General features: G+C 35.6%; 2 protein-coding genes and 1 pseudogene across 3 annotated transcripts; 2 read left to right on the plus strand and 1 right to left on the minus strand.

The window, feature by feature from the left end:
- The first annotated feature begins 7,171 nt into the window (after positions 1-7,171).
- Positions 7,172-9,465, plus strand: LOC125477821 (cytochrome P450 CYP749A22-like). The gene is made up of 5 exons (XM_048585301.1): positions 7,172-7,550; positions 7,672-7,895; positions 8,011-8,243; positions 8,378-8,756; positions 8,874-9,465. The coding sequence occupies exons 1-5, from the start codon at positions 7,253-7,255 to the stop codon at positions 9,300-9,302; spliced, it is 1,563 nt and encodes a 520-aa protein (XP_048441258.1). The 5' UTR covers positions 7,172-7,252; the 3' UTR covers positions 9,303-9,465.
- Positions 9,466-17,196: 7,731 nt separating this feature from the next.
- On the plus strand, positions 17,197-19,574 carry LOC125477864 (annotated as a pseudogene).
- Positions 19,575-21,301: 1,727 nt separating this feature from the next.
- LOC125477704 lies at positions 21,302-25,391 on the minus strand. 2 transcript variants are annotated; one of them, XM_048585116.1, is made up of 5 exons: positions 25,177-25,391; positions 22,775-24,352; positions 22,171-22,284; positions 21,854-22,003; positions 21,302-21,735 (listed from the first exon to the last, which is right to left on the minus strand). In XM_048585116.1, the coding sequence occupies exons 2-5, from the start codon at positions 24,344-24,346 to the stop codon at positions 21,589-21,591; spliced, it is 1,983 nt and encodes a 660-aa protein (XP_048441073.1). In that variant the 5' UTR covers positions 24,347-24,352; positions 25,177-25,391; the 3' UTR covers positions 21,302-21,588. The 2 variants fall into 2 exon arrangements, with proteins under 2 accessions (XP_048441073.1, XP_048441074.1); XM_048585117.1 differs by having other exon boundaries at positions 25,172-25,391.
- Positions 25,392-27,678: the final 2,287 nt, after the last annotated feature.

Here is a 27,678-nt window from a genome sequence, read left to right on the forward strand (position 1 = left end):
TCGATAATGTTGTAAAATCGACGAGATGTGTGCAGTGGAATAAATAAAATAAGACATAAAATTTACGAGGTTCATTTACAGTCAGTGTGACTGGAGTATGTCCTTCGGCAGCAGTGGTGCTTTCATTATAATTTGGAATAATAGGAGTACAAAGATAACTCTATGTATTCTCTCATCTCCTCTTTTCTTCCTCTCTTTCTTTTTTTTTTCTCTCTATTGAAAGCATACAGAGTGCTCTATTTATAGAGCAACTCCAAGCACACATCTTTGACAATATGATATTTCTTCATCTCCCAAGTCAAGATTAATTTTTATAGACATTGAAAATCTACCCAATGTCTTCAGTTTCTATGTGGGCATTCATTACCCACTATTATTTTCAACACTTCTCCTTGGATGCCCACATATCAACATTAGTTGCCTTGTTAAAATCTTGATCTATTTTTGAATGCTCCCCCTTGATGAGTATCTCCCCCTGATTGCAAATTCTTTAGGCTGATCATTGATCCTGCTGCTTTAGTCTCTTAGCGGTGATAGTTGCCAAATGAGGTGTTTTACTTGTTGTTAACTTTCCACAGGCTTGTTCTTGAATTGGGTTGGAGGGCATTTTGCTAGACTTCCTCCAAAGGTCTGAATTTACCTATTTTATCTGGAGCTGAATTTGATTCAAGGATGGTGGACACTTGATCTTGAATCGGACTTGTGATTTCTTCAAATGCCGTCTAGGCTTGATCTTGAATGAAATTGGACCATGAGAAGCTTCATGTGACAAGTGATCTTAGGCTTTGTCGGGGATGAACTGACATGTGTTTGTTGTGCTTGTCTCCACATGCTTTAATGTATCATTTTCACTTGCCTTATTTGTTCCCCATGTAGAAGTGGTATGTTCCCTAGTTTTTCCCCATGCATGTGTGGCATCTTCTCTTGTAGTAGTTACTCACCGATGCAAAAGTTAAATGCAAACATTGCATTTAAATGGGCCATCACTTCTTGGTGGCAGCGAAAGTTTGAGTGGAGGTTCCGACATATTGCTTTCTCTGTCATTGTCTTGGCAGGTAAGAGTAAGGGCAAAGGAAAGGACATGGAGATTGCATGATATGAGATACTCTTGCTCTGGTGTGACTTGTTTGTAGAGGTATTCTCAGAGAGGAAGAAAACTGAGTATTTTGAGATACTTTGTGAAAGATGCATTCTCAGAGTTGAGGAAGAGTTAGATATTTTTCAGTTCTGCCTTGCCATGGAGGACAGAGGTTGACATATATAGGGATTTCCCAATAGCATATGGTAGTAATGTGCCTTTACTCTTGTCAACAAATGTGATGTAATTAGAACAGTAAAATTCACTCATTTTCAACTTTATCAAAGATCTTTGATAAAGTTGCACGTGATATCCAAGAGCTGAGATTGCGTCTGAGAAATATTGACAGACGTCATGCAGGGAAATCCAGCTTTTGAAATTTGAAAATCGGTGTCTCTTCGATTTTTGATTAAGTGGCCAAGTTGCCTCTCATTTTATAGAGATATCAATTTTGTTCAGAAACACTTAGAAAATTGTTACCTGCAGAAAATTCCCGTTCTTACACTTCTGAGATTTTATCAGACTTCCTTCATCATTTCCGAAAATGGCTTGCCCATCTAACATTTGCTTAGATTTGAGTCTTAGGAGTGATACAGACGAGCAACGTCCAGATAACATAGGGCGCCCGTCTTTCTTATCTTCTAATGGTCCTTTTATGGTTGGGGACTCTGTGATGAAGAATAACATAACCTCTACAATGGTAGCCAGAAATCTTCTCACTCCAAAGGATAACAGAATCCTTTCAAACTGGTCTAATGAGGCGATCGTTCAAGACTCATTGGCTCTCAGTGTTCAATGTGCGGGCTCTGTATCTAATATAGGCCAGCACTTACTTGCTCAAACTCACCAAGTTGATTCATTAATGGCTGAGGTTGCAAGTTTTAAACAAGAGATTAAAGGGCTCAAGCACAAGAATAGAATATTACACATGCTTGCAAATAATTACTCTACAAGCATGAAAAGAAAGCTCAACCAACTACTGGAATCCGAAGGTCGGACTCAAAATGACAATCAGGGATTCGAATCTTTATTTCAAAGACATCCATTGTCTCAGCTGTCTGGAGTTCCACTAAGTATTAAGACTTCAAATAATCAACCTATGGTGTCTCCCCCTTCTGTGGTACTTCCGAGTACTGAGGTTTCACATGAGCAACCTTTGTGAATGTCTCCTCTTGTTTGTTTGTTTTAACTCATGTGTATGTAATTTTTCAGAGATATTAATATATAAGCTTTATTTTGTTCAGTGTATTGTGTTAAATACAATAAAACATATACTTCACTAAGATGTGGTATTTCTGAACCAAATATCAATTTATCTTTACACTCGCGAAGATAAATGATCATTCTTAGTGTCTAAATCATTTGAACATTCAACTCATAATCTTTAATCCATATGATTCTTTAATATCATAAACATCATGGATAAGATTCGTGTTGGCATATTGTTCGATTCTGCAGTTCGAGACAATATTTCTCTCAACATTTTATAATCTTTTTGGACTATTCAGGAGTCCTAATTTAGTATCATCAACTCTTGCAAGAGATTTTAATATATTGCAACAATACCATAATGAAAGTACTCTCTAAGGCAATTTATATCATCCATTGATATTGAGTACATATTTTATGTTTTACCCTTCCGGGGCTTACTTCAAGCAATTTGAATCCTTCAATGATTTTCTACACTTCATGACACATTTTCCTTTGGAATTTATATAGAACAATTTGTTTCCATGTATATTTGAGGGATTTACTTATGGAGATATGATGTGGGTGACTCATAACCCTTCGTATATAATTCTCCATTTATATGAACTCTTGTGTCATATCATGTGAGTGTATTTCACGGTATTACAAATGCCTATATGTAACCTTCTAGGTTCAACATCTTTTGGCTATTTGTATTGTATTCAAATATATAGGTCTATTTTTCCACGTTCTTACAAAATTGTAATGGAATTGCCTTTCTCCATTTTGACCAATAATTTTGTTGATGGAAAAAGAACGGGACTCAATAACAACACAACTCATTGATGAATTTAGTAGCTATTTGTAAAAACTAAAATTACCATTCGTTATCATCAATTTGTGATCCCATATTCTCATGTGCATGCGCATGCATAAAAGCTTTTCATTTCTTTGGATATCTATTTCCTCATCAAGAACATTACACTATCTCTTCCAGGATAGTCATAGTTTAGAGAATGCGGATTATAACCTCCTCTTGAGCATTATAGAGCTTCGATTTTAATCTTCACTTTGGGAGTTAAGTCATTAGAACTTATACGTCTATCATGCTTCATGCATGAGACATCAATATTCCCATGTCCACGGATTGACCTTTCTGGGACAAGTATCCTTATGGCAACTGTCATGCGATATGCTTCGGGAATGCAATAGTTTTAGTAGTGTCATATTCTTCTTCTTTTGAATGACTGAACCTTTTGAGTTTGAGGGTCTGCCACGCTTCAGCCGTTCAACAGATAAATTATTTGCTGCCTCACTATATTGTCCAATAAGATATTAATTCTTGTAGGCACATTTGCAGCAAGTATATGTGATTTCATCACTTTCGTTGCATCATTAAATGGATCTGGCATTTGATTTGCATATCGTTGCACCATTCAATTATTCTCACTTCGTTTGTATATTAATTGCTTCATGAATCAAAATAAGACAAATTCTCTTCGTTCTTCTGGAACGGGTTTTTTTTTTTTTCTTTTTTTTCTATCATTCTTCTGGAATGATATTTTCTCATCATTCTTCTGGATCAATGTTATTTTCTCCCCCTAACGGCTGTAAAACTGTCTTATCAAAATCATAGTCTGCAATCCCCAGTCAAGGGTTCTAAATATTGAATGATAGATGATGAATCAAATACAACATAAATTTTCAATTTGTGTTGATGTCTCATTTTAATATATTGTGGTAGTGTAATAAGCACATAGATAACACAACAAAAAACTCGTAAATGTGTAATGTTTGGTTAGTGCCCAAACACGAGTTGCACTGAGAAGTATTGATAGTTGTCAATAGGTCTCAACCAAATCAATAATGCATCATGTAAAATGACATATCCCCATGTAGAAACTTGGCAATTTCATTTTCATCAGCAGAGCGCGGGTAATCAATTTCATCCACTTAATAAATATTTCTGCTAAACCATTTTGAGTATGGACATGAGGAACTTCTGATCCTTATTTAATAGTCTGTAGACTGAGACTTTTATGGCTTTTATTGCAATTAAGTTGTGACACTTTGGCTCTTCAAACTTATGGTACTCATCAAGGAACTTCATGTCCTGATCTTGAGGATCTAGGGACTTCATGCCCGATCTTTTTGCATGATGGAACTTCAGGTCAAATCATTTTTATATGATAAGGATCAAGAAACTGCAGGCTTTGATCTGATCAAGGAACTTCAGGTCTTGTATATACTCATCGTAACAAAAGATAAGTACAATAAATAAATTAAAGTAATAGGCGGTAATTCCAGCCATAATGAATAAATTACATTTAAGTAAATAAAGCTTGTGATAAGGGCTTTAATTCAGTACCATTCACATAAATCAAAACTTAAAGCAGTAGGCGGTAAACCGTTCATAATAAATAAATTGATTTAAAGTAAATAGAACTTGTGAAAGGGTTTTAAACCAAAACCAATTCACATAAATAACAAGAAGTATCATACCTCCTTTCATTTATTATTTTTCTTTCTTTTATCAGCACTTATTCAAACCTTATTATTGTTACTTTTCTTATTTCTGCAGCATGGTGCCATGCACTAACAGAAACCATTTATATATTTTGACCAAATGGTGTCCTGCACCATTCAAATCTCTTTATATTTTTCTTTTTCTTAGGGTGCAGTAAACACCTTTTTTTCTTCTTCTTCACATGTGCCTTACCATACCATCAATCTCTCTTTTCTATTATTTTTCTTCCTTCTTTGTCTCTGCTAGTCTCGAAACGCAGGGCCAGCTGGGTAGTTGTGGAGGTTGTCAAAATTCAATTCAACCCAAAAAGGCTACTAGAGACTGGTGTTGTTCTTGCATGACCTAGGAAACATGACATCGTTAAGCAAGAACCTCCCTACAGAGACATAGATGACAGTGGGGTTGATGGAGGCACAAGAGAGAGAGGCCTGTGTGGATTCATTTTTGCCATCACCATCTCAAACAACCAAGTATTCATGGGAGTTCTCAAAATTCGTCGAAAACAACGTGATCTGGGTTTCCAAGTCTGATGAGATTCTTTTGGATCTCTGGAAGCCAGTGGTCAGGTACGAGTTTTCTCATCTCGTGACGACTTCAGGTTGTAAATTTCAATTCTCACTGGAATTCGGTGGGGCGCTTCTGGCGTAGTGGGAGAGATGAAAAAATGGACATACCTTTTATTCTGTGAGATTTTAGATGACAGAGGTGAGAGGTAAATAGTGCTTCACCAGATTTATGGCGTTGTGCTTTCCACTGACATGAAAGCTTCTCGTGCTGATAACGTGTTGTAAAATCGATGGTGTGTGTGCAGTGAAATAAATAAAACAAGACACAAAATTACGAGGTTCCTCTACAATTAGTATGACTGGAGTACGTCCTTGGATAGCAATGGTGCTTTCATTATAATTTGGAATAATAGGAGTATAAAGATAACTCTATTCTCTCCTCTTTTTTTTTTTCTCTTTATTGAAAGCATACGGAGTGCTCTATTTATAGAGTAACTCCAAGCATACATCTTTGATAATATGATCTTCCTTCATCTCCCAAGTCAAGATTAATTTTTTATAGACATTGAAAATCTACCCAATGTCTTCAATTTCTATGTGGGCATTCATTACCCACTATTATTTTCAACAGACAATTTATTTTTCAAAACACTTAGGCATCCGGCCACTGCTCCCATCATTTTTTTCTCTTTTGATTCAACATTACTCCACAATTTGATTAAGCCAAAGACACTTTTTAACTCAAACAAAATATATAGCACGTTTCCATAAAACTCCTCCAAAATATCAACGTGTTCGACATTGTCGTGTTTTGTCTATGCATTTTTTATTGTTACAGTCTTGATTTTTATTTTTTATTTTTTTAAAACCATGATATATAACAACAGATTTTTTTAGTACCCAAAAAAAAAACCTAGACAAATGTGCAATCATCATGTAGTGTCCGAAATTATAACAATGTGAATAGGTTTAACAATTTTTTTTTTTTCCACAGCTTCATTTAACAATGAAACTGATGAACTGTGTGCTAACAAAGTATTCGGGATCTCTAATATGTATTGTTCTTCAATAGATTGAAGAAGAGATTTATTCATAATGTGTGATTTTACTTTTTCTTTAACATTATGTGTTTTGGTGGTTCAAAGCTTGTTCAGCAGGTTTTTGTGTTGTAGGCTTTGTTTTAGAGGGCTTAGGTTCTTTGTCCCCCTAATTTTCTTGTAATCTTTCCTCAATTTTGTGTTTAAGAGGGGTCAAGTTTACGTTTCTCCTTTTATTTATATTCTTTGTCTTTTCATCTTCTCCATTTTAACTATTAAGAGGGATACGTTTATGTCTCCCTTGGCTAGGAGTAACTTTCTTTTTTCTGTTCAATAAAATTCACCTAGAACCATCAAGGTTCTGCTAAATAAAATAAAAAAAATTAGTATACCACGCATCATAAACTAAATGGAGAGAAGATAAAATTTTCAGTTCCACTCCACTTATGTTATGACTCAAGGTGTACCAGCTCGTATTCTGGGTATACATAAACTCGCTCTTTCAATATATGTAGAGATTACATAAACAAAGGACTAACTTCAAAATACCTTGAATTTAGACGAGAACAACTCGCAACACTGTAACGGACTAAAACAAATACATATAATCAGACCTGACATTTCAACTTGGAGGGTCTAAAATGTTATAAAACCATTTAAATTATAATTTTCAAATGGCAGCAGCTGGTATGCTTGATTTGTCCAGCGGCCTTGTTTGATTTTCTTCCTACGTAACATGCATCAAAACTAATATACTATGAAGACTGTTTTGTTGTGACTTGTGAGTACTATCCCTATATAAAGGCATCTTATTGTACGTTTTACATCATTCCTTACTTCACTTCTTCACTATTCTTCGAGAGAGTGGTTGAGAGGGGTAAACTGAATACCAAAAGGGAAAAAGAGAACCAGAAAAATGAGTTGGTTCTTGTTCGAAATGCCAGTACTTACTACTTCAAGCTTTCTGTGTCTGTTGCTAGTGATTCTTTTAGCTCTGCTGATCAAGAACTTTCAGAAACTATGGTGGACTCCAAACCACATACAGAATCAGATGGCTGCGCAAGGAGTCCATGGCCCTTCTTACAAATTTATCCATGGAAGCACCAAAGAAATATTGAGCATGAAAAGGGAAACAATGGGAAGGCCTAGAAGTTTAACCCATGACATATTTTCTGCAGTTCAGCCTCATATTCACGCATGGAGCAAGATTTTTGGTGACAAACTTTTCATTAACTATGCATGCGCATATGTAATATGTGTGTGTGTGTGTGTGTGTGTGTGTGTGTGTATCTTAGTTCAAATGTATAATTAAGTTTGGTCATTCTGTTGCAACAGGGAAGAATTTTCTTCAGTGGTATGGTGTTCAACCACAGATGATCATTGCGGAACCTGAGCTGTGCAAAGAGGTACTAAACAACAAAGATAGAAACTATCGGAAACAAAGGTCCCAAGGCTATATCAAGAAGCTATTAGGAGACAGCATTTCAATGGCAGAAGGTGAAAAGTGGGTGAAACTAAGAAAGCTGGCGCACCATGCCTTCCATGGAGAGAACTTAAAAGTACTTGAAGCTTGGCAATTCCTTATACATAATTCTTGCAATGGATTTCAACTGTTTATGAGAAATATTTAACGGAAATTTGTTAATTGCATGCTGGTATTGTGTGTTACTGTAGAATATGATTCCTGAAATGATAAAGAGTTCTGAGACGATGGTACAAAGATGGAAAACTTATGAAGGCAAGGAGATTGAGGTGAATGAAGAGTTTAGGTTTTTCACCTCAGAAGTGATTTCTAGGACAGCATTTGGCAGCAGCTTCTTAGAAGGAAAGAACATTTTTGAAATGTTGAGGGAGTTAACCTCCTTAATATTCAGAAATACTTTCAAACTCAGGTTTCCTGGCATCAGGTACGTACTTTCAAACTCAGAAATAATTATGTAACATTCATGTTGTACGTCTTACATTTATAATTGACTCTATGTACGTAATTAGGAGTGTCATTGTCTTCACATGTCTAATATTCCATGATTCAAATTTGCAGTATGTTTTATAAAACCAGTGATGAGATAAAATCAGAGAAGCTCGAGAAAGGCATTCGCGACATCATCACAGAGATTGTTAGGAAAAGAGAAAAGACAGCAATGACTGGAGAGGCAGGCGGTTTTGGAAGTGATTATCTTGGAATACTTTTAAAGGCTCATCATGATGCGAATGAGAAGCAGCGGATTTCGGTGGACGATTTAGTTGATGAGTGCAAGACGTTTTACTTTGCTGGACAAGAAACCACTAACTCTTTGCTTGCTTGGACCGTCTTTCTTCTGGCTCTTCACACAGATTGGCAAGAGGAAGCTAGAAAGGAGGTCCTAGAATTGTTTGGTAAAGAAAATCCAAATACTGATGGCCTCAACAAATTTAAAACGGTAAGAAAATCAATCCTAATGGCTTGTGTAAGCGTTGCTTGAAAAAGCACGTGAAATTACTGAAGGCGTGCTTCTCGATGTGTTATCTAACCTCCATTTTTATTTTGATGCATGCAGATGGGTATGATCATCAATGAGGCTCTAAGGTTATATCCTCCTGTTGTTTCCCTTACTAGGGAATCTCTAAAGGAAGTTAGACTGGGACAGATTGTTGTTCCCGCTAATGTTGAATTGCACGTCGCAAATCTGGCACTTCACCATGACCCTAAATATTGGGGAAAAGACGTGCAACTTTTCAAACCAGAGAGATTCTCAGAAGGGGTTGCTAAAGCTACTAACAACAATGCGGTCGCATTCATGCCCTTTGGAATGGGACCTCGAACCTGTGTGGGCATGAACTTTGCAATCATCGAAGCAAAGATTGCTCTTTCAATGATTCTGCAACGCTACAGTTTCACTCTTTCCCCGGGTTACGTGCACTCCCCCATTCAGTTTCTAACAGTTCGTCCGCAACATGGTGTTCAAGTGGTACTACACTCAGTTTGAATTCTGAAGACCAGAAATTGCCAATAAATGTTGCACAAGTTGTAAAATGGGGTGACAGTTTATAGTGAGTTAATAGACACAATGGTTTGTTTTAGCATTTTGCAAAGACGAAAGAATAAAAATGTTAAATATCAGAATTTAATATACATAAATTTCAAGCTCAGTTTCAATAATCAAGACTCATAATTTGGTTATTATATATACATATACTGATATACATATATGTATTAGTCACCTTGCATTGAGGGATTTCTCAAATAAGTTTGTTTGAGGGATCCTCTATAGGACCTACTTCATATCATATTTCAACGAACCAACAGTCTATCGTTTAGTTCTTCCCTTAAGATCATAAAATCACCTAAATTCAAAATTATTTTACTGTTGGATTAGTAGTCATATTAGTGGTTCTTTAAAAATCGCATTTGTCTATTTCTTCATTACAATTTGCTATCTTAATAGTTTTGATTTTAAATGATTATTTTCAAGAATGATTTACGAATGATGTACTAAAATATAGACAATATGGTTCATTATAAAAACTTCCCTCGTACCGCGGAGATTTCCCCAACAAAAGGAGAAAGATTTGTACATGAATGAAATGTAACTAAAAATTATATAGTACTTACTGTTTTCATAAACAAAAAATTGGACCCAAGAAGTATACCGAACGAGAAAGCCCGCATTGTTTGACCAATAATAAAAATAAAATAAAAAAGCCGCCTAACGTTTAAAAACTCTGCTCGCAGTTCACATCACATGTTGCTTTAATATTCCATTGTATTGAACTTAATTGCCTAGAAGACTCCAGCTTCTCGGGCATCATTATTGTGTGGTAGGTACTTCAATTTCGTGCCAGAAAAACCTCCAGGACCAAATGGCATTACAAGAGCGCCGAATAAGCAAGTTATTATTTGCACATTTGAAACAATAATTTTCCCGGCCACCTACTACAAAAAACTACAACTGATTTACAATATAGATCTTTGTTACCGGCTAAAATCCGGTTGAAAAAAATGACAACGTACGGATACAAAATGAGGAATCGGAAACTTTGTGGAGGCATTAACCAAAAAAAAAAAAAAAAAAAAGTCGAATCTGTTGCACTGGAAATTTGATCAATTTTGATGAAATTTTTAATCTGTATATTCAGTTAATAAGTGAAGGAATATAGTTGTACAAGTGGCAGAATTATACTGATGAAGATCCATGTCATCCTAGAGCAGTTAGGCTTGATCGATATCAGTTTGTTAAAAGCTGTTGTAACGACTGTTTACAGCATCTTTAAAGAAAATGTCAAAAGATAAACGTTAAATGTTAATTTGATGGTTGATGTGGGCAATGTCAGATTTTTTTTTTTTTTCAACCAATATGTTATTTTGTTATAAGTGATATTTGTAGAACCCATTTTAAAAAGAATTCAATTAAAATAAAATTTGAAGATTTATAATTAGTGCATTAATGTACCCACACAATAAAATAATTAAAAATTATTTGACATCATATTTTCTCATATGTCAATCCACATCAGATTGACATATCGGTTGGAGTTTGCTTCTATTTTCAAAATTGATTACACAAAATTCCACTTAAGGTTTGACATCTCCTTTGAAAATGGTATTAGCCATTAAGAAAACATGTGCTGCTATATATAGCAGATTGTAATGACTCTGTAAACCATCTATTGAATCTCAATAGTTACACTCTCATTTCTTTCTTCGTTCTCCTCAGCTCATATCTGATTCTTTATGCCATTCTTTGAGCTCAATCTTCCTCAAGCTTACTTAATCCTTCAACAGTTAATATCAGTAACATGAAGTCAGTAGAAGTTTTTCCTTCATGCGAGATGTAAGCTTAAACTTTTCCTCGGCTTCAACTTGCTGACGTATGTCACTTCTTGATGCCCGGTCTGGGTGAAATTTAGCAATGCCCGTTTATATGCTGCGCGCACCTGAAATTTCCAGTTCCACTTCCATTAGATAGCGTTGCATCAAATTAGAAACCCATCAAACCATAGACTACAAAAGACCCTAAATCATCTTCAGGAACTTATTGTAGCTTACCTCATTGGGCAGAGGAGGGAAACCAGCCCCCATTTATTCCTAAGACACGAAGCAAAGATCCGTATCTATGCATGTCAATTCCAATCTCTTAAGCTCCTTCCAAACTTCAGCACGAAGTTGGTCTTTCAAATTTATATTTTCTTCATCCTGAATATGACACACTTAACAAGTCAGTGATATACAATCAATTGTACTTGATCTAAAACCAGACAGAATGCCCTTTAAACTTGATAGGGGAGTCAAGAGACGAGGAAAAGCAACATTCAGAGTAAAATATGAAATGTAACAATTATTGAATATTTGAAATCCGTACCTTCTTTTGTGACTTTCTTACTTCTTCCACGCGTTGCTTTTGCCTTCTCTGCATGTCCAATAAACGCATGCTTTCCGCCTTTCTCCTCTTGCTTAATCTTTGTGCCTCTTCTGCGTGGAAAAAAAAATTAAAATATACCTAATGTCCGGTCAGGTGACCACCTGTAAGCTGCAGAACACCTTTCAAGTTCAATTTCTACTAACAGCAAGTTACTGAAATGAACAAAGACTAGAAGTTACAGAAGTGTGTGGAAAATAAATAAAGATATATGAATTTTAGACAGAAAGGGCGTAAACAAATAAAAGGTAGGGCACCAAACTGAGATTAATGAACATGTATATAATTATACTGCATATGACAGATATGTAATTATTGATCAGAACTTGTCAAAAACCATGTAATAAATCATACTATGAACTGCATAAAATAAAAAATAAAAGTTGTACAGAAGCCAAGTGGTGAAGAAGGGCATTTATTTTGTGAGACTCGCTGCCCTAGATGCCAGTTCTTATAAGGGACGTTTTGATATAGGCGCCTTATTTTTTAATTTTTTAGATTAAAGATACATTCCTTTTGAAAATTTGATCAAGCATTTTTCTAAAATTTTGGTTATTAATTTCAGTTTTTCACATAAATTTATTTTGTTTAGAATTTTAGTTTTTCATGATTTGTCCTAGACATTTCGTTTTCTTTTTCTTTTTCTTTTCCTCTTATCCCTATATTTATGCATTTATTATCCATCTCTATGCATTTTTTTAGAGTGCTACTAGATCCACCCCAATGTCTTATTTTCCCACCCATATGACAATCCCACCCACCATAAAAAAATTAAAATAGTAAAATGTTATTTTTCCACCCACCATTATTTCCAAAATAACCCTAATATATTTTTTTAAATAACTCTAATATATCTTTAAACAATATTATAAATAAATAAAAATAGAAAGAAATAAAAGAAAATGCAAGACCTAAGACTTGGACATTCATCATCTCCTTCACACCTATCGCCGTCCTGTAGAGACCCCGAATCCCTAAACTACTCTTCTTCCTCATTTTTTGTCAAAACCGCAAATCTCATACCCAAGTCTCTTTTTCCTCCATTGAAGTTTCTCGCCTTCATCTAGCAGACGCCCATTCCTTCCTCCAACCTTTGCGTCGATTCTAACCCAAATCTTTCCCAACCTCTTTCCACCAAAGATATCACACCCCACCCACCATTATTTATTTATTATTTTAAATTATTTTTGTTTTTTCAAAATTTCAGTACTTAATTAAATAGGGGTTTAAGAGTCTTTTTTTAAAAGGATAAATATGTTATTAATATTTTCATTAAATGGTGGGTGGGAAAATAAGACACTGGGGTGGGAATATCAGCACTCTTTTTTTATTGTTTGTTATAATTTTACTTTTTTTTTTTTTTTGTGAATATAGTAGAATATTTATAATAAAAAAATTGTCAGATTTTATTATTTAGAAGACCCAACACATAATAAAGATTGGTTTGATTATATAGCTACATCTAGTTACCTATAATATGGACACATTTAGTTTTATAGTGGATTTGATTTTTTGTATTTCTCGGTACATTTGGAATGTAAATGTACCAAAAGGGTTATCAGATAGAGACATTTGGTTTTGTGGTACATTTGTGATTTTTTGTTCATTTGGTCTTTTGATACATTTGGAATTTAAACGTACCAAAAGAGTTACCTAACAATGGGCACATTTGGTTTATCTATACATTTGAAATCTAAACGTACCAAAATGGTTACATAACAATGAGTACATTTGATTTTATGGTACATTTGAATTTTTGGTACATTTGGTTTCTTGGTACATTTGAAATCTAAACATACCAAGAGTCAATACTTTTGTTCTCAAATGTACCATAAGTTTTAAGTATATTTTTTATATATCTATACGTGAAAAAATATGTATTGAAGACTTTTTATTGAGACATTTTTAATAGAAAGAGATTTTTTTTTTTTTTTTAAATACTGATAATAAGGTAATGAGGAATTAGTTAATTAATTTTTTATTTTATTTTATTAAAAAAATGTCATTTAATGTGTAGAAGGGGATTGACGAAATTAAATTCCTATGTTGTAGGCAATTAGTTGCTAAGTTACCTTATGTCTCTATATAAACGTATTTAAATTAATGACATGGAAATTAAATAAATAGAAAATTATTGAGATGACAATTGATCAAAGCACCTTAATCAAATCTTTAAAAGGAATGAATATTTAATCTAACAATTATAGAAAAGATGTAGGGCATTCTAATTTTCCCTTCTTCTATTCCTCGCTTGTATTCAGCAGTCTCCCTGTGCTTTTCTCCATTAGTGGTTATATCACTTTCAACAATGGCTGTTTCTCTTCGAACATGACTCACTTAGCCATCTTAAGAAGGTAAATCCCTCAGATCACATAATTATCTCTCTTGCTGAATGGAATCCCCCCTGATTACTACTCGTTCCATCACATGTACATGAGGTGTTGCGCCAAGGTACTTCCTCCAAGTTTGCACTTGCTTTTTCCTGGGAGCAAGTTTATTCATGAACAACGCCAAGTTTCTCTTCAGAAGAAAAACACCTATGCTATCCATCTATGTTTCATCAAATGGTTGACTAGCTTTGTCTTTTTTTCCTCAGAACTTGACGGATCATCATGATGAATTTTTCAGGTTGACGGTCTGAAGGTCCCACTCCAACAATACCTATACTGTCTCCAACTTAATCATTACCATCGGCCTAATCTATCAGGTGTGGAGTTCTATCACAATAGGCTTTAGAGTTAGTTACAGTGGGATAATTCTATTTAAACTCTTTTTCTTTTAGCCCTCTAACTGATGTGGGATTCAACACATCATGACACTCATCATCTTGGTCCTTTAGTTCAACTTTATCGTGGTCGCTAGGCATTTCACTAGAATGTTGGTTCTTGCAGTAGGATTCTTCCTTATTTGGAACAGTAGCTTTTCTTTGATCATTGTTAGTTTCATCCCTGACATTTTGCCCGTTATCCATAAAACAAGGCTCTGGATGTTTAGACTGTTTACCACTTAGTTCTGACCACAAGGGATGATCTTCAGGATTTTGTTCTCATTCAAAAAACCGGCCATGCCATCAGTTTGTGTAGAGAGTATGAATCTCACATCGAAGAAATGAGGGACTTTGCATGTGCTTATAAATAGTTGGCTTTTATGGTGATAGTTAAACTTTCTTCATGGTACTAGAGCCGGTTGTCTCACGTGTGAAGCCTAACGGCCATACTTGCTCCACGTCACCCTATTTTTGTTATTTATGTGCTAGGCTTGAAATTCGCCACACAGGGGTGTCTTGAGAGTATAAATCACATATCTGGGAAGTGAGGAACCTTGCATGTGTTTGTAAGTAGTTAAGCTACCACTAGTAGAAAAAAACGGCTTGCGCAACAATGAAAATTTCATCGCTTAAAGTGTGTTTGCGCAACAAAAATAGGAATCCGTCGCGCAAATGATGAAAACTTTATGTGACAAAGGATTTTGTGTCTCGCAAGCTAATTTTGCTTGACGAACCAAACCCTACGTTGCACAAAGGGGAAGGAAAATGGCGAGTAAGAAGAATTTTTGGCGCTGACAACTTGCACAACGAACCTTTCATTGCACAAAGTGCTTTGAAAAGAAAATTTGAACGTTTCAACCAATGTAATTACTGTGGCCTTTGCGCAACGAAATACTTATCGCGCAAATGTCTCATGGTTGTATAAATTGACAAGTTCTCTGTACCTTTTACTCACATTGTTTTCCCCAAAATCCTCTATTTCCCCTCGTTTTCTTTTGCCCCAAACTCTTCATATCCCAGTTCGTATGATGACCGATTCCACTGATGCCCTGAGTAAGGGGTGTGTGTGAGAATGTGAAGGTAAAAGTCCCACATTGGTGAAAGGAGAAACCTCGCAAAGGCTTATTAAAGGTTTAGCTACTCTTCATATTGCCAATTGGTTTTATGATGGAACCTTTACTTTCTTCATGGTATCAGAGCAAGTTGGCCTACGTGTAAAGCCCAATGGCTACATGTGCTCTACGTCACCCAATTCATATTATCCACGTGTTTGGCTTGAAAATTCACCACACGTGAGGGGACGTGTAAAAATGTGAAGGTAAAAGAGTCTCACATTAGTGAAAGGAGAAACCTTGCAATGACTTATAATAGAGGTTGGGCTACTCCCCATATTGCCAATTGGTTTTATGGTGGAACCTCAACTTTTTTCAGTGTGAGGGAGAAGGATTTGGGTAAAAGAAGGTAAAGATTACACATATACGTGACAAAAGAGGAAATAATGACGGGCGCAAGTGAATCAACATGAATAGTTTCAGGGGATCCAAGAAGGAGTCGCCTGCCAAACTTGCGCATGAGATTTGGACTGTATTGCGGAACAACTGTCCTACGGCCAAGTGGGCGTCTTAGAAGAAGGTGACGAAGGATCTGAATAAGTCTATGTTGGATGACTTAGCAGTAAGTGGGTGTTAATACATTAGTAATTATTTTTGTTATATAATATATTAAATGTTTAATTTTGAATTATTTTTTTGCATAAAAGGAGTGGTATATTATTGATGAAACAGAGCCGAATTTGATGAGTTTTGTGGATGATATATTCAAGAGGCATTACAGACAGTATGATGTGGCCCGTTATGGAGCTTTATTTTCAAACACTGACTTCTCATCCCAATCTGTATATTGCGACGAAATTTGTACCTTTATTCTTCTCGCGACGAAGCTTTTCGTTAAAATATATAATTAGACTTGTGTAACCAGTTATGTGCCACGTCAGCACGTAATGGAAATTTTGACATAATTGTTATGGAAGGATCACATTGATTTGCGATACCCATTTTTAAGGACTATATTGATCGATTTTCAATTTCAGATATCATCTTGATGGGGTGGGTCAAATTTAGGGACCTTTAGTGGTAAAATCCCTTTATTTTACTTAGACTTAATTGGATCATTCATCCATGTGGTGATAGGGTAGTTGGAAGATAACCCTTATGGTAAAAAAATTTGTCAACTCTCCGTTAATTGTTCACATATAAATACATGTGAGACTAAAAAGATAAAGTTAGCCTCACATGTAGCCCCATGTGATAACAATTAACGGAGAGTTCTGTTTTAGCCTAATATGTGTGGCTCACGTGCTAATAATTAATGGAGAGTTAACGAAATTTTCAATTTTGGGCGTAAATTCTAACAGACTTCACCGCAAGGGCTTCAATTTTTTTTTTTTTTTTTTTATCGTATGGGCTATCTTCCAACTACCCTATCACTACCAGGACTAATAATCCAATTAGGCCTTTTATTAATCGTTGGGACTTGAAAGATATGCTACATTGAAACCTTGAAAAAAATGATATGATACGTTGACACCTTATTCAAAACATGCGAGCTGCGTGCATTATAAGTTATGCTTCGTGCATTATAAGTTATAACCTAGCCTCTTGTCAATGGCATTCAGAAACGACTGGAGGTGTTGTAAATTGACTACATAAAGAGATGTGTGCTATCCAGTTGAGTTATTTAGTAGAAGAGTTGATCTCAATTGGCAAAGTATGGTGGGAGTAACCATTGTTTCAAGCTTTCTGTCTCTGCTCTTTCTAATTCTCTTGGCTCTCGTAAAGTACTTTGACAAACTATGGTGGACTCCAACTCGCATACAGAAGCGGATGGCTTCGCAGGGAATCAAAGGTCCTTCGTACAAACTCATCTACGGAAACGGCAAAGAGATTATCAGCATGACGAAGGAAACTATGAGCAGGCCCATGAGTACTTCATCTCATGACATATCTTCTTATGTTCTTCCTCATGATCATTTGTGGACTAACATCTGTGGTAAGGAAAATAAAAAACTATGGTGATTTATATGAGTATCTTAATTATTAGTTCAAAAGTTTGGTAACATTTTGTTGCAACAGGGAAGAGTTTTCTTCAGTGGTATGGTCCTCAACCTCACTTGACCATCGGGGAACCCGAGTCGTGCAAAGCAATACTAAGCAACAAGGATAGAATTTGTCGAAAACCAAAACCCCCGTACTTTGTGAAAAAACTGTTAGGAGACGGCGTTTTGATGGCAGAAGGTGAAAAATGGGTAAAATTAAGAAAGCTTGCCACCCATGCCTTCAATGGAGAAAGCTTAAAAGTAATGATTATGTTCTTACAGCTAATTATATATAATTCCTGCAATGTATGCTAATATAGTAGCGGAGTTGTGTTGATTGTTCATAAGAAAAATTAGTTTAATTAAATGTAAATTTGCTATTTGCATACTGATGTTGTGTTACTGTAGAGTATGATTCCTGAAATGATAACCAGCACTGAGGTAATGCTAGAAAGGTGGAAAAATCATGAAGGCGAGGAGATTGAGGTGAATAAAGAATTTAAGTTGTTAACCTCAGAAGTGATTTCTAGGACAGCATTTGGCAGCAGCTACTTGGAAGGGAAGAACATTTTTGAAATGTTGACGGAGTTGACCTTATTATTCAAAAATACTTACACATTCCGGCTTCCTGGCATCAGGTAGCTTCCTCTAACTAAAACATCTCAAAGAGTGGGTGAACTCTAGCTTCATCTAACAGTAATCATGGAGGATTATGGAATGAATGTGTCACTTCTCATGACTAGTCTATCATTCAAACTTGCAGTAAGTTTTATAAATCCAGCGATGAGATCAAATCGGATAAGCTTGAGAAAGGAATACGCGACTCCATAGCAGGGATGGCTAGCAAAAGAGAAAAGAAAGCAATGACCGGAGAAGGAGACGGCTTTGGGAGTGATTATCTTGGACTACTTTTAAAAGCCCACCACAATGCCATCGGAAACGAGAGGATCTCGATGGATGAATTGGTTGACGAGTGCAAGACTTTTTACTTTGCTGGACAAGAAACCGCAACCGGTATGCTTTCTTGGACTGTGTTTCTTCTGGCACTTCATACAGATTGGCAGGAGGAAGCAAGGAAGGAAGTCTTACAATTGTTTGGCAACAAGCCAAGCTTAAAACAGTAAGAAAGTCAAACAGTTAATTGCTAACTTATCAAAAAAGTAGAGCAGAAATACTGTTCTCGATTAATTTTTAAGGAATTTTAACGAAAAGTCTGCGGTACTATTTATTTTAACAAAAAACCACATTTTTACACTAAAAAGTCAAACCTGGTACAATTCACTTTACCCTTTATTTTGTCCTTATCGGTGAAATTCAAAGTTTTCAAGTTTTTTTCTTTAGTTTTCCTTGATTGTTATCTTCATTTTGATGATTGCAGATGAGTATGATCGTCAATGAGTCTTTAAGGTTATATCCTCCTGTCATTCACCTCGTACGGGAAACGGAAAAGGAAGTTAGACTGGGAGAGCTCAATGTTCCCGCTAATGTTCAATTGCGGGTGCCAAATCTAGCATTTCACCATGAGCCTGAATTCTGGGGACAAGACGCGCAACTTTTCAAACCAGAGAGATTCTCAGAAGGTGTCGCTAAGGCTACTAACAATAACATGGTCGCATTCATACCCTTTGGAATGGGACCTCGAACTTGTGTGGGCATGAACTTCGCAATCATCGAAGCAAAGATTGCTCTGTCTGTGATTCTACAACGCTACTCCTTCACTCTTTCCCCGGGCTATGTGCACTCACCCATAAACAGCCTAACCGTTAGCCCACAGCATGGAGTTCAAGTTATACTACACTCACTTTGATCTTGTAACATTGTGTGTTTTAGAATTTAGATTGCGCAAAGACGGAAGAATAAACATGTGAAATTCCAAAATTCAATATGCTTAATTTCAAGCTCAGTATCAATACTTAAGACTAGTCGTAATTGTTATGTATTCCAATCTGAAAATAATTTGAAGCCCAGTTTCAATACTCAAGACTATCTTATTTTCTGTATTAAGAGCGGTAAGGTTTATATCGGGAAATTAGAAAAATAACCAAATTTTGGAGCTAAATAGAATTATAATTGCCATTTTAAATTATTGATAATTATAACAAAAAATTGATATGAAAAGTACTAATATACCTGAAATAAATTATGGTAACAGTTGAGAATCAAATTGATGACTAGAGAGGTCCTAGGGGCAATGTTCTACAACATCTTAGCTCCTCTAGCTTTTAGATTCAGGGCTGCAGGGTGGGGGTTGTGGGTACTATGGATGGGGAGAATCATGGCTGAGAAATAGAGAGAAGAGCAGCTGGGTTAGGGTTGTTGGGTTTTCTGCAATTATTCTTCTCCTTTGCGATGAGTGGGTTCTTTTTTTTTTCTTGATGATGAAAAGTCCAACTTAATTAATCAGTTGTCTGCATTTTTTTTTTTTTTTTGGTCAAACGATAGATTTTGTTAGATTAGTTGTTAAAATAGCTATTGACGGGGGTTTGAACCCACGTCTCATGTAAAGACTCAACATATTTCCACAACTGTGGTTAAGGGCCACTTGCTCTGCATATTTCTATTTCGTTTCACCTACTTTTGGATCATATATTATCCATAATCTCACATACATATCTCCAAACAATGGAATTTGCAATTGATGGAATTTTAATTGAAGTGAATTTAAATTCTGTCAATTTACTTCATCTAAACATATTGAATTTTCTTTTGTTTAATTTTCACGGGTGACTTTTAATTTTGTTTTTGGTTTTTTGTTTATTTAGAAAACCTCATTTTAAGAGTATATTAGTACTTCATATTAACCATTGGTCATAATTATTATAAACTTAAAAATGTGATCATAATTTAATAGAAGGTCCAAAATTTGGTTATTTTTCTAAATTTCCCACTTAAGTCCCCGGGTCAGGACTAAGTATAACTTTCCTTTTCTTGCTTTAATAAAAATCTCCTCATACCGCTGATATTTCTTTAAAAAAAGGAGGAAAAAGATTTGTACATGAATAATAAATGTAACTTACCTGCCTAAAAATTGCTTAGTAATTGATTTTAAAAAATAAAAAATTGAATCTAAGAAGGATACCAAACGGGACCTGAGAAAGCCCGCATTGTTTCACCAATAATAACAAAAGAAAGCCGTGTCCTTTCAAAATTCTGCTCATATCTCACAATCACAATATCACATCACATGTTGCTTCTCGTGTAGCACTCTTTGATGGAAGAAAGATGAGCATGGTGATAGGGAGATGTGTTGTCAGCAATCTGTTAAGTGGTATGGATCGAGAAGATGATAATTGACTAAAATGATTAGAAATCAAATTTCAATTATTGAACGGTTTAAAATAAAAATCGAACACGCCAACTAAATATCATCAATTATAACAATCAAATATCAACAAGATATCGCAAAACTGATCATTGTAACACTTGATGTTTGATGATATCGTGTTTTGCCAATTTCCCAAGAATTCCTAGGAAAGAAAAGGTCCAGGTGGACTTCTATGGGAAAGAGATCGCTTATACGCATAACCGCGGGGCGTTGGCCCCTTCAAAAAGTTATCGGTAGGAAAATGATAAACACGCTATTTTTTTCTTTCAACATATTCATGTCTAATCATATCTGTTATTTCGATTTGATTAAAAAGGCGAAAATCAACCGTCTTCTCACCATTCACGTAGGTTGGGCAAAGAAAGGAGAGGTACTTCAATCTCTGGCAAGGAAAAAACTCAGGACCAAATGGCATTACAAGAGCAAGAAGAACAAGCAAGTTATCATTTGCACATTCGAAACAATAATTTCTCTGACCACCTTCTACTAAAAAACAACTGGTTTACAACATAAAACTTCGTTACCAACTAAAATCCAGTTGAAAAAAATGACGACGGATACAAAATGAGGAATCGAAAGCTTTGTGGAGGCATCAACAAACAAAAGAAAAACCTTCATCTGTTGCCATTGGAAAATTGATCAATTTTGATGAAATTTTTTATCTGTGTATTCAATAACATGAAGTCGGTAGAAGTTTTTCCTTCATGCGAGATACAAGCTTAAACTTTTCCTCGGCTTCAACTTGCTGGCGTATGTCACTTCTTGATGCCCGGTCTGGGTGAAATTTCAGCAATGCCCGTTTATACGCTGCGTGCACCTGAAATTTCCATTTCCATTTCCATTTCCATTAGTTATTGTTGCATCAAATTAGAAACCCATCAAACCATATACCACAAAAGATCCTAAACCATCTTCAGTAACTTATTTTAACTTACCTCATTGGGCAAAGGACGGAAACCAGCGCCCACTTGTATTCCTAAGCCACGAAGCAAAGAAGCCATATCTATGCATGTCAATTCCAATCTTTTAAGCTCCTTCCTTACTTCAGCACGAAGTTGGTCTTTCAAATTTATATTTTCTTCATCCTGTATATGACACAATTAACAAGTCAGTGATATACAATCAATTGTACTTGATCTTAAAACCAGACACAGTTTCCTTTAAACTTGAAAGGGCAGTCGAAAGATGAAGAGAAGCAACATGCGGAGTAAAAAATAAAATGTGATAAATATTCAATATTCGAAATCCGGACCTTCTTTTGCGACTCTCTTACTTCTTCCACACGTTGCTTTTGCCTTCTCTGCATATCCAATAAACGCATGTTTTCCGCCTTTCTCCTCTTGCGTAATCTTTGTGCTTCTTCTGCCTGGCAAAAATTAAAGTATACCTAATTTCAGGTCAAGTGGCCATCTATAAGCTACAGAACACCTTTCAAGTTCAATATCTACTGACACCAAGTTACTGAAACGCACAAAGACTTGAAGTTTCAGAGTGTATGGACTATAAATAAAGATATATGAATTTCAGAGGATATAAACAAATAAAAGGCAGGGCACCAAACTGAGATTAATGAACATGTAGAAATATACTGCATTATGGCAGATATATAATTTTTTTACCAGAACTTCTCAAAAACCCCTGTAACAAATCATACTATGATCTACATAAAATACAAAATAAAAGAAAAATAGCACAAAAGCCAGGTGGTGAAGAAGGGATAATGATGACTCTTGTTGTGTAGCCTATAGTCTCAATATACCTCCCGTAGACCACAATAAACAAATAAATAATGGATATAACATTTAGATTGTTAAAAATGTAAAACAAAAAAAAGGTAATGAAGGTATGTTCAGAACCTGAATTTGTAAGACTCGCTGCCTGGATGCCATTTCTTCTTCTATTGCTCGCTTGTATTCAGCAGTCTCCTTGTGCTTTTCTCGATCAGTGATTATATCACTTTCACCAATGGCTATATCTCTTCGAACAGGACTCATGTAGCCATCTTCAGCAGGTAACTGATCTCTCAGATCACATAATTCTTTCTCTGTTGCTGAATGAAATCCCCCCTGATTACTACTTGTTTCATGAAATGAGGTGTTTGCCAAAGAAACTTCCTCAAAGGTTGCACTCGCTTTTTCCTGGGAGAAAGTTTTTTCATGAACAGCTCCAAGTTTGTCTTCAGGAGGAGCAAACCCACTTTCCATCTGTGTTTCATCAAATGGTTGACCAGAAACTGCTTTGTCTTTTTCCACAGAACTAGATGGATCATCATGAAACTCATCATCCTTACACCTTAGTTCAACTCTATCATGGTTACTAGGCCTTTCACCAGAATGTTGGTTCTTGCAGAAATATTCTTCCTTTTTCGAAACAGTAGCTTTTCTTTGATCGTTGTTACTTTCATCCCTGAAATTTTGCCCATTATCCATAAAACAAGTCCCTGGATGTTTAGAATGTCTACCGCCTAGTTCTGACCACAGGGGATGCTCTTCAGGACTTTGTTCTCCTTCATTCCATAAACCAGCCATGCCATTAGTTTGGAAACTCTGCCACTCATAAATAAGAGGATCTTCTGTAGTGAAGTTCTGATTGGATTCAACAAAAGAACCATCCATTTGGGGATCCAAAGAAGTGTCCTCAGTGTGGCCATCACAAGTACCTGTAAAGTCTGGAAGGTTTTCCTTCTCATAATTTCCATTTTTAGAACTTGAACAAGCAGGGACATCTCCATGTGCTGTCCTATTCTCTACTTCAGCATTAGCATGGGTATCACTATGAGATCCAGAACCACTTACTTGACCTTCCGAACCAGACTGGCCATTATGAACAACATGTTTTCTCTTCTGGGAAACTTTTTCCCAATATTGGTGAAGCTTCCCATAAGAACCTTCTATTAGCTCGCAATCAGAATAATCACTATCAGATGAACAACTCCCAGACTCAAAACCAAAACCATAACAATTCCTGCTAGGAGCTTCACCAGAGTGGGTTTGCTTGCACTTTGACCCTTTTACTGTATAACCCTTTTCCCGGACACCCTGACAGTCACCTCCATCTGAGGTTACAGAATTCTTGCTAGAAGCAGGAAAAGAACATTTGCTTGAGGTCGCATCACTATCGAGGTCCCCATCATCCTCAACGGTGATTACAGGACTTGCATAATTATCTTCATCATTGTCACCATCGTCATCATCATCTATATTTATGAAACTACTAGGCTTAAATTTTTTATCTTTTGTCAATGTACTGGAACCTCGTGACTTCGCCTGTAAAGACTCGAGATAATCGATGTCAATGACATCTTCACACTCAAGATCAATGAACACAAATTTATCAGCGTCCCTTTTATTCCTGCAACTTTCTACAGTTTTCTTCCCAGAACAACTTCTGAGTTCAGAAAATTCTCTTGATGGCCCTCTCCTTCTCATCTACTTCTGCATCAAATGAATGCATACATGAACAAAAAATAACAGAAAGTTGAGTTGTCATCACAGATATCTCAGCCTCTAGAGACAATAAAGTAACTAAACATTGACAAGCAAATGAAAAATACATACATACATATACATACATACATACATACATATATATATATATATATATCAGCTTATACATGTCTGTAACAGAACTTGAACTGTAAAAGCATAACCAGAGTGTTCGCATGTCAATATTACTTTAGAGTATCTAGATATCATTATTGGCATACCCTACACCTTATTTAGTTGGAAAACAAAAATTAGCTAAAGACGAACAATATACAACCAGCCTCCGATGACCACTTTGCCATTACCAATTCTCATGAAACAAACTTCTTCTAGTGTATGTTCGTGTTTGTGCCCATAATTATAACGGAATCAGGTCATAAAACACACACAATTCATCTTTAAACCCCACACATGCTAAACTCGTAGTTTCGAAATACACAAATCCTACACCTAAAAACTTGTTATTCGTTTTCAGTCAAACTCAATGAATTCTCGAAAAACCCAATCAAAAAAACAACAGCAATATCAAATTCCAGCAAATACGTGAACTAATGAAATCAAATTTCAACAATTTAACGACAGACGAAGAGAATTGCATACCGATTGAACCCTAACTTGAATTAAAAACACTCGGATACCAATCCAATAAAACCCATCAGCAGAAATCGATCAATCCACCAGTAAACGCAACCAAAACAGATGAATCGAAATAATAATAATAGAGAAATGAAAATTTCAGAAATACGCAGAAGATCAAACCTTAGTTACCTTACCTTTCAAGGAAAAGAAAAGGGGGAAACCCTAGCTCTTCGTAGACAAAGACGACGACAGCAGGCAACGAAGTGAAGAGAGAGAGCTTCCAGAGGAAGATTATCAAGGAGGATTGGCGATGTCAAATGTTTGGAGAGGGTTTTGAAAATTGAAACCGAAAATGTTTTGGCACGAAAAGGACGAGCGAAAACCAATTCACCAAAAGTCGAAAACGGCGGAAATAATTAAAAAAAAAAAAAAAAAAAACCAGATAATAAATAAATTAAAACGTTTTGTTAAGTTACACCAACCGTGAGGTATGGAGCGTCACAGACGAACCGCCACCACAATTTATTGCTCACGGGTGGTAGTTTCCGGGGGTTTGTTGTTTTGCTGCGGCGTGGATGCGCGGTTTCGTGGTTTGTCTTTTGTGATATTTAAAGGTTTAGATTTCATAAATAAAATTTTAAAAATGAAGATCCGACCCTTAGATTAGGTAACCCAATCGAGACCATATTTGCAACCCAATTTAGATCATATTAGAATTTGTAAAAGTGTGAAGATCTACAAGTTGCAGTTTGTGTGGCGATTGACTAATATGATACAGAATGTTAATATGTCAGTATTTTAAATTAATAATGTCATTTCATGTGAGAATTTTGAACATATTGTTCGTCATTTAATCAAGTGAGCAGTATTTATATGAATTTTTTCTAAATAAAAACTAATAGGTTGAAGAAAATAATGAAACAAAATTATTTTTTGTTTTTTTTTTCAAGAAACTTGATTAATTCTTTTAGTAGAGTAATGATAAAGTAAATATGCACTCGATACTGATATATATTTGACTATTAAAATATGATACATAGAGTGCTTATAATACTCTCAACATGGCCCAATAAATTTGAGTTCTCAAAGAACCTATTACGACAATATTGGGCCTATAAATTACAACACTTTGGAGATGGGCCTATTTGCAATTTTTTTTTTCTTTTCAAAGAGGCCTATCTGCAAATGAATATTATTATATTTTTGTATTTCCAATTGCAAATTCATAGATCAACAGCGCTTTCACGAACCATATTTGATTGCTCAATCACAAGTTAATTTTTCTTTGTTTTCAATCGATATTAGAGGAGGCGTGATTTGAAACCAACACTTTAATTAGTCGCAAAGAAAACTATTCTTAATTAGATAAGCTACAAATATTTTTCTTCTATCACAACTTAATTACGGATGGTAACAATTCAACATTTAATCAATATTATCTTTGCTTGAGTTTGAATTTACAATCCTCCAAACACTAAAAAGGAAGAGGCTTATTTCCGAAAAATAGAGAGTATTAAATCTCTAATATTATAAAAGACGCCATGTTTTCTGGACAAATGAAGACGGAGAAGATGAACAAGACGAGGAAGGTAAAAAAGCCGAGAGAAAATGAGGAGGAGGTGATTTATAGATGGTGAAATCGTTGCCACATTACCTTAGATAGAAAGTGTACTCAAGTCTACAAAGCACATGGATGGACGCATATATATAACATATAGGAGATAACATAAACTTTGCCGAAGTAATTTTTTTAGGGTAAAAAAGATTTCATTCATCAATATCAATGGAAAACATATTATCATCGGCATGTGAAAGAGAAGGCCTCTGAAAAATTCTTAACCGAGTAAAGCACAATGAGAAAAATCAGCCAAGAGAAAAGAGGTCATGCATGCAAATTATGGTGTACCCGTTTCAACCGAGAAGGATAAAACCCCGAAAATGTAACCTCTACCGAGCTAAGCGATGTGCCATGCTATTCGCATCCCTCGGCACATAAACCTTCTAAAATTCAGCAAGTTTTTCTGGCACCAATCAAGGCAACAACACCAGAGGAGAAAGTAGTGGAATGGGATCTTTGCTCTGAAAGAACGAACTTAACGAAGAAGAATGCGAACTGCTCGCAGAGTTTTGCGTACCACCGCAACTAGAAAAGGCGGCGTTATTAGGGTTCAGCTGAAGAGGACACGGAGCTGGTTGTTGCAGCCGGCTCAAATGCCTTCTGAACACATTGTTGTCATCTTTGTGAGCACAAGCTTGGAAGCCTGGAAACTCTGCACCAGCAGTGTCCTCCATTGTGTTTTCTTGCCTCTATTCCTAAGTCATTAATTTGGATGTCTATATAAAACTTTGAGAGAGATCTTAAGCACTGTTTGATTTAGTTTATATAGGAATCATAAATGCCGCACCTTATAAGGTTATCATAAACCAGCTCTGGAGGACTTTTTTTATGTTCAACAATTTCCATCCATAATATGTAAATTCAAAGTCTCTTATAATATAGCGGAGATTAAGTGCCACTAGATCACAAGGTCATTGATAATCATGTGGGACTTTGAAAGACTGATAAGATGTTGAAGAATATAAAGAATTTCATGTTAGAAACTTGACAAAATAAATTATGATAACAAATGGTCACTACTTATTGTACTAATGTATTTTGTGATAAAAACTTCACACATGTGCTAGTAGGTGTTTAA

The sequence above is a fragment of a genome, unplaced genomic scaffold, assembly GCF_019419815.1.
Source record: "Pyrus x bretschneideri cultivar Hongxiangsu unplaced genomic scaffold, Pyrus_bretschneideri_v1 Contig22, whole genome shotgun sequence".
Taxonomy (NCBI): domain Eukaryota; kingdom Viridiplantae; phylum Streptophyta; class Magnoliopsida; order Rosales; family Rosaceae; genus Pyrus; species Pyrus x bretschneideri.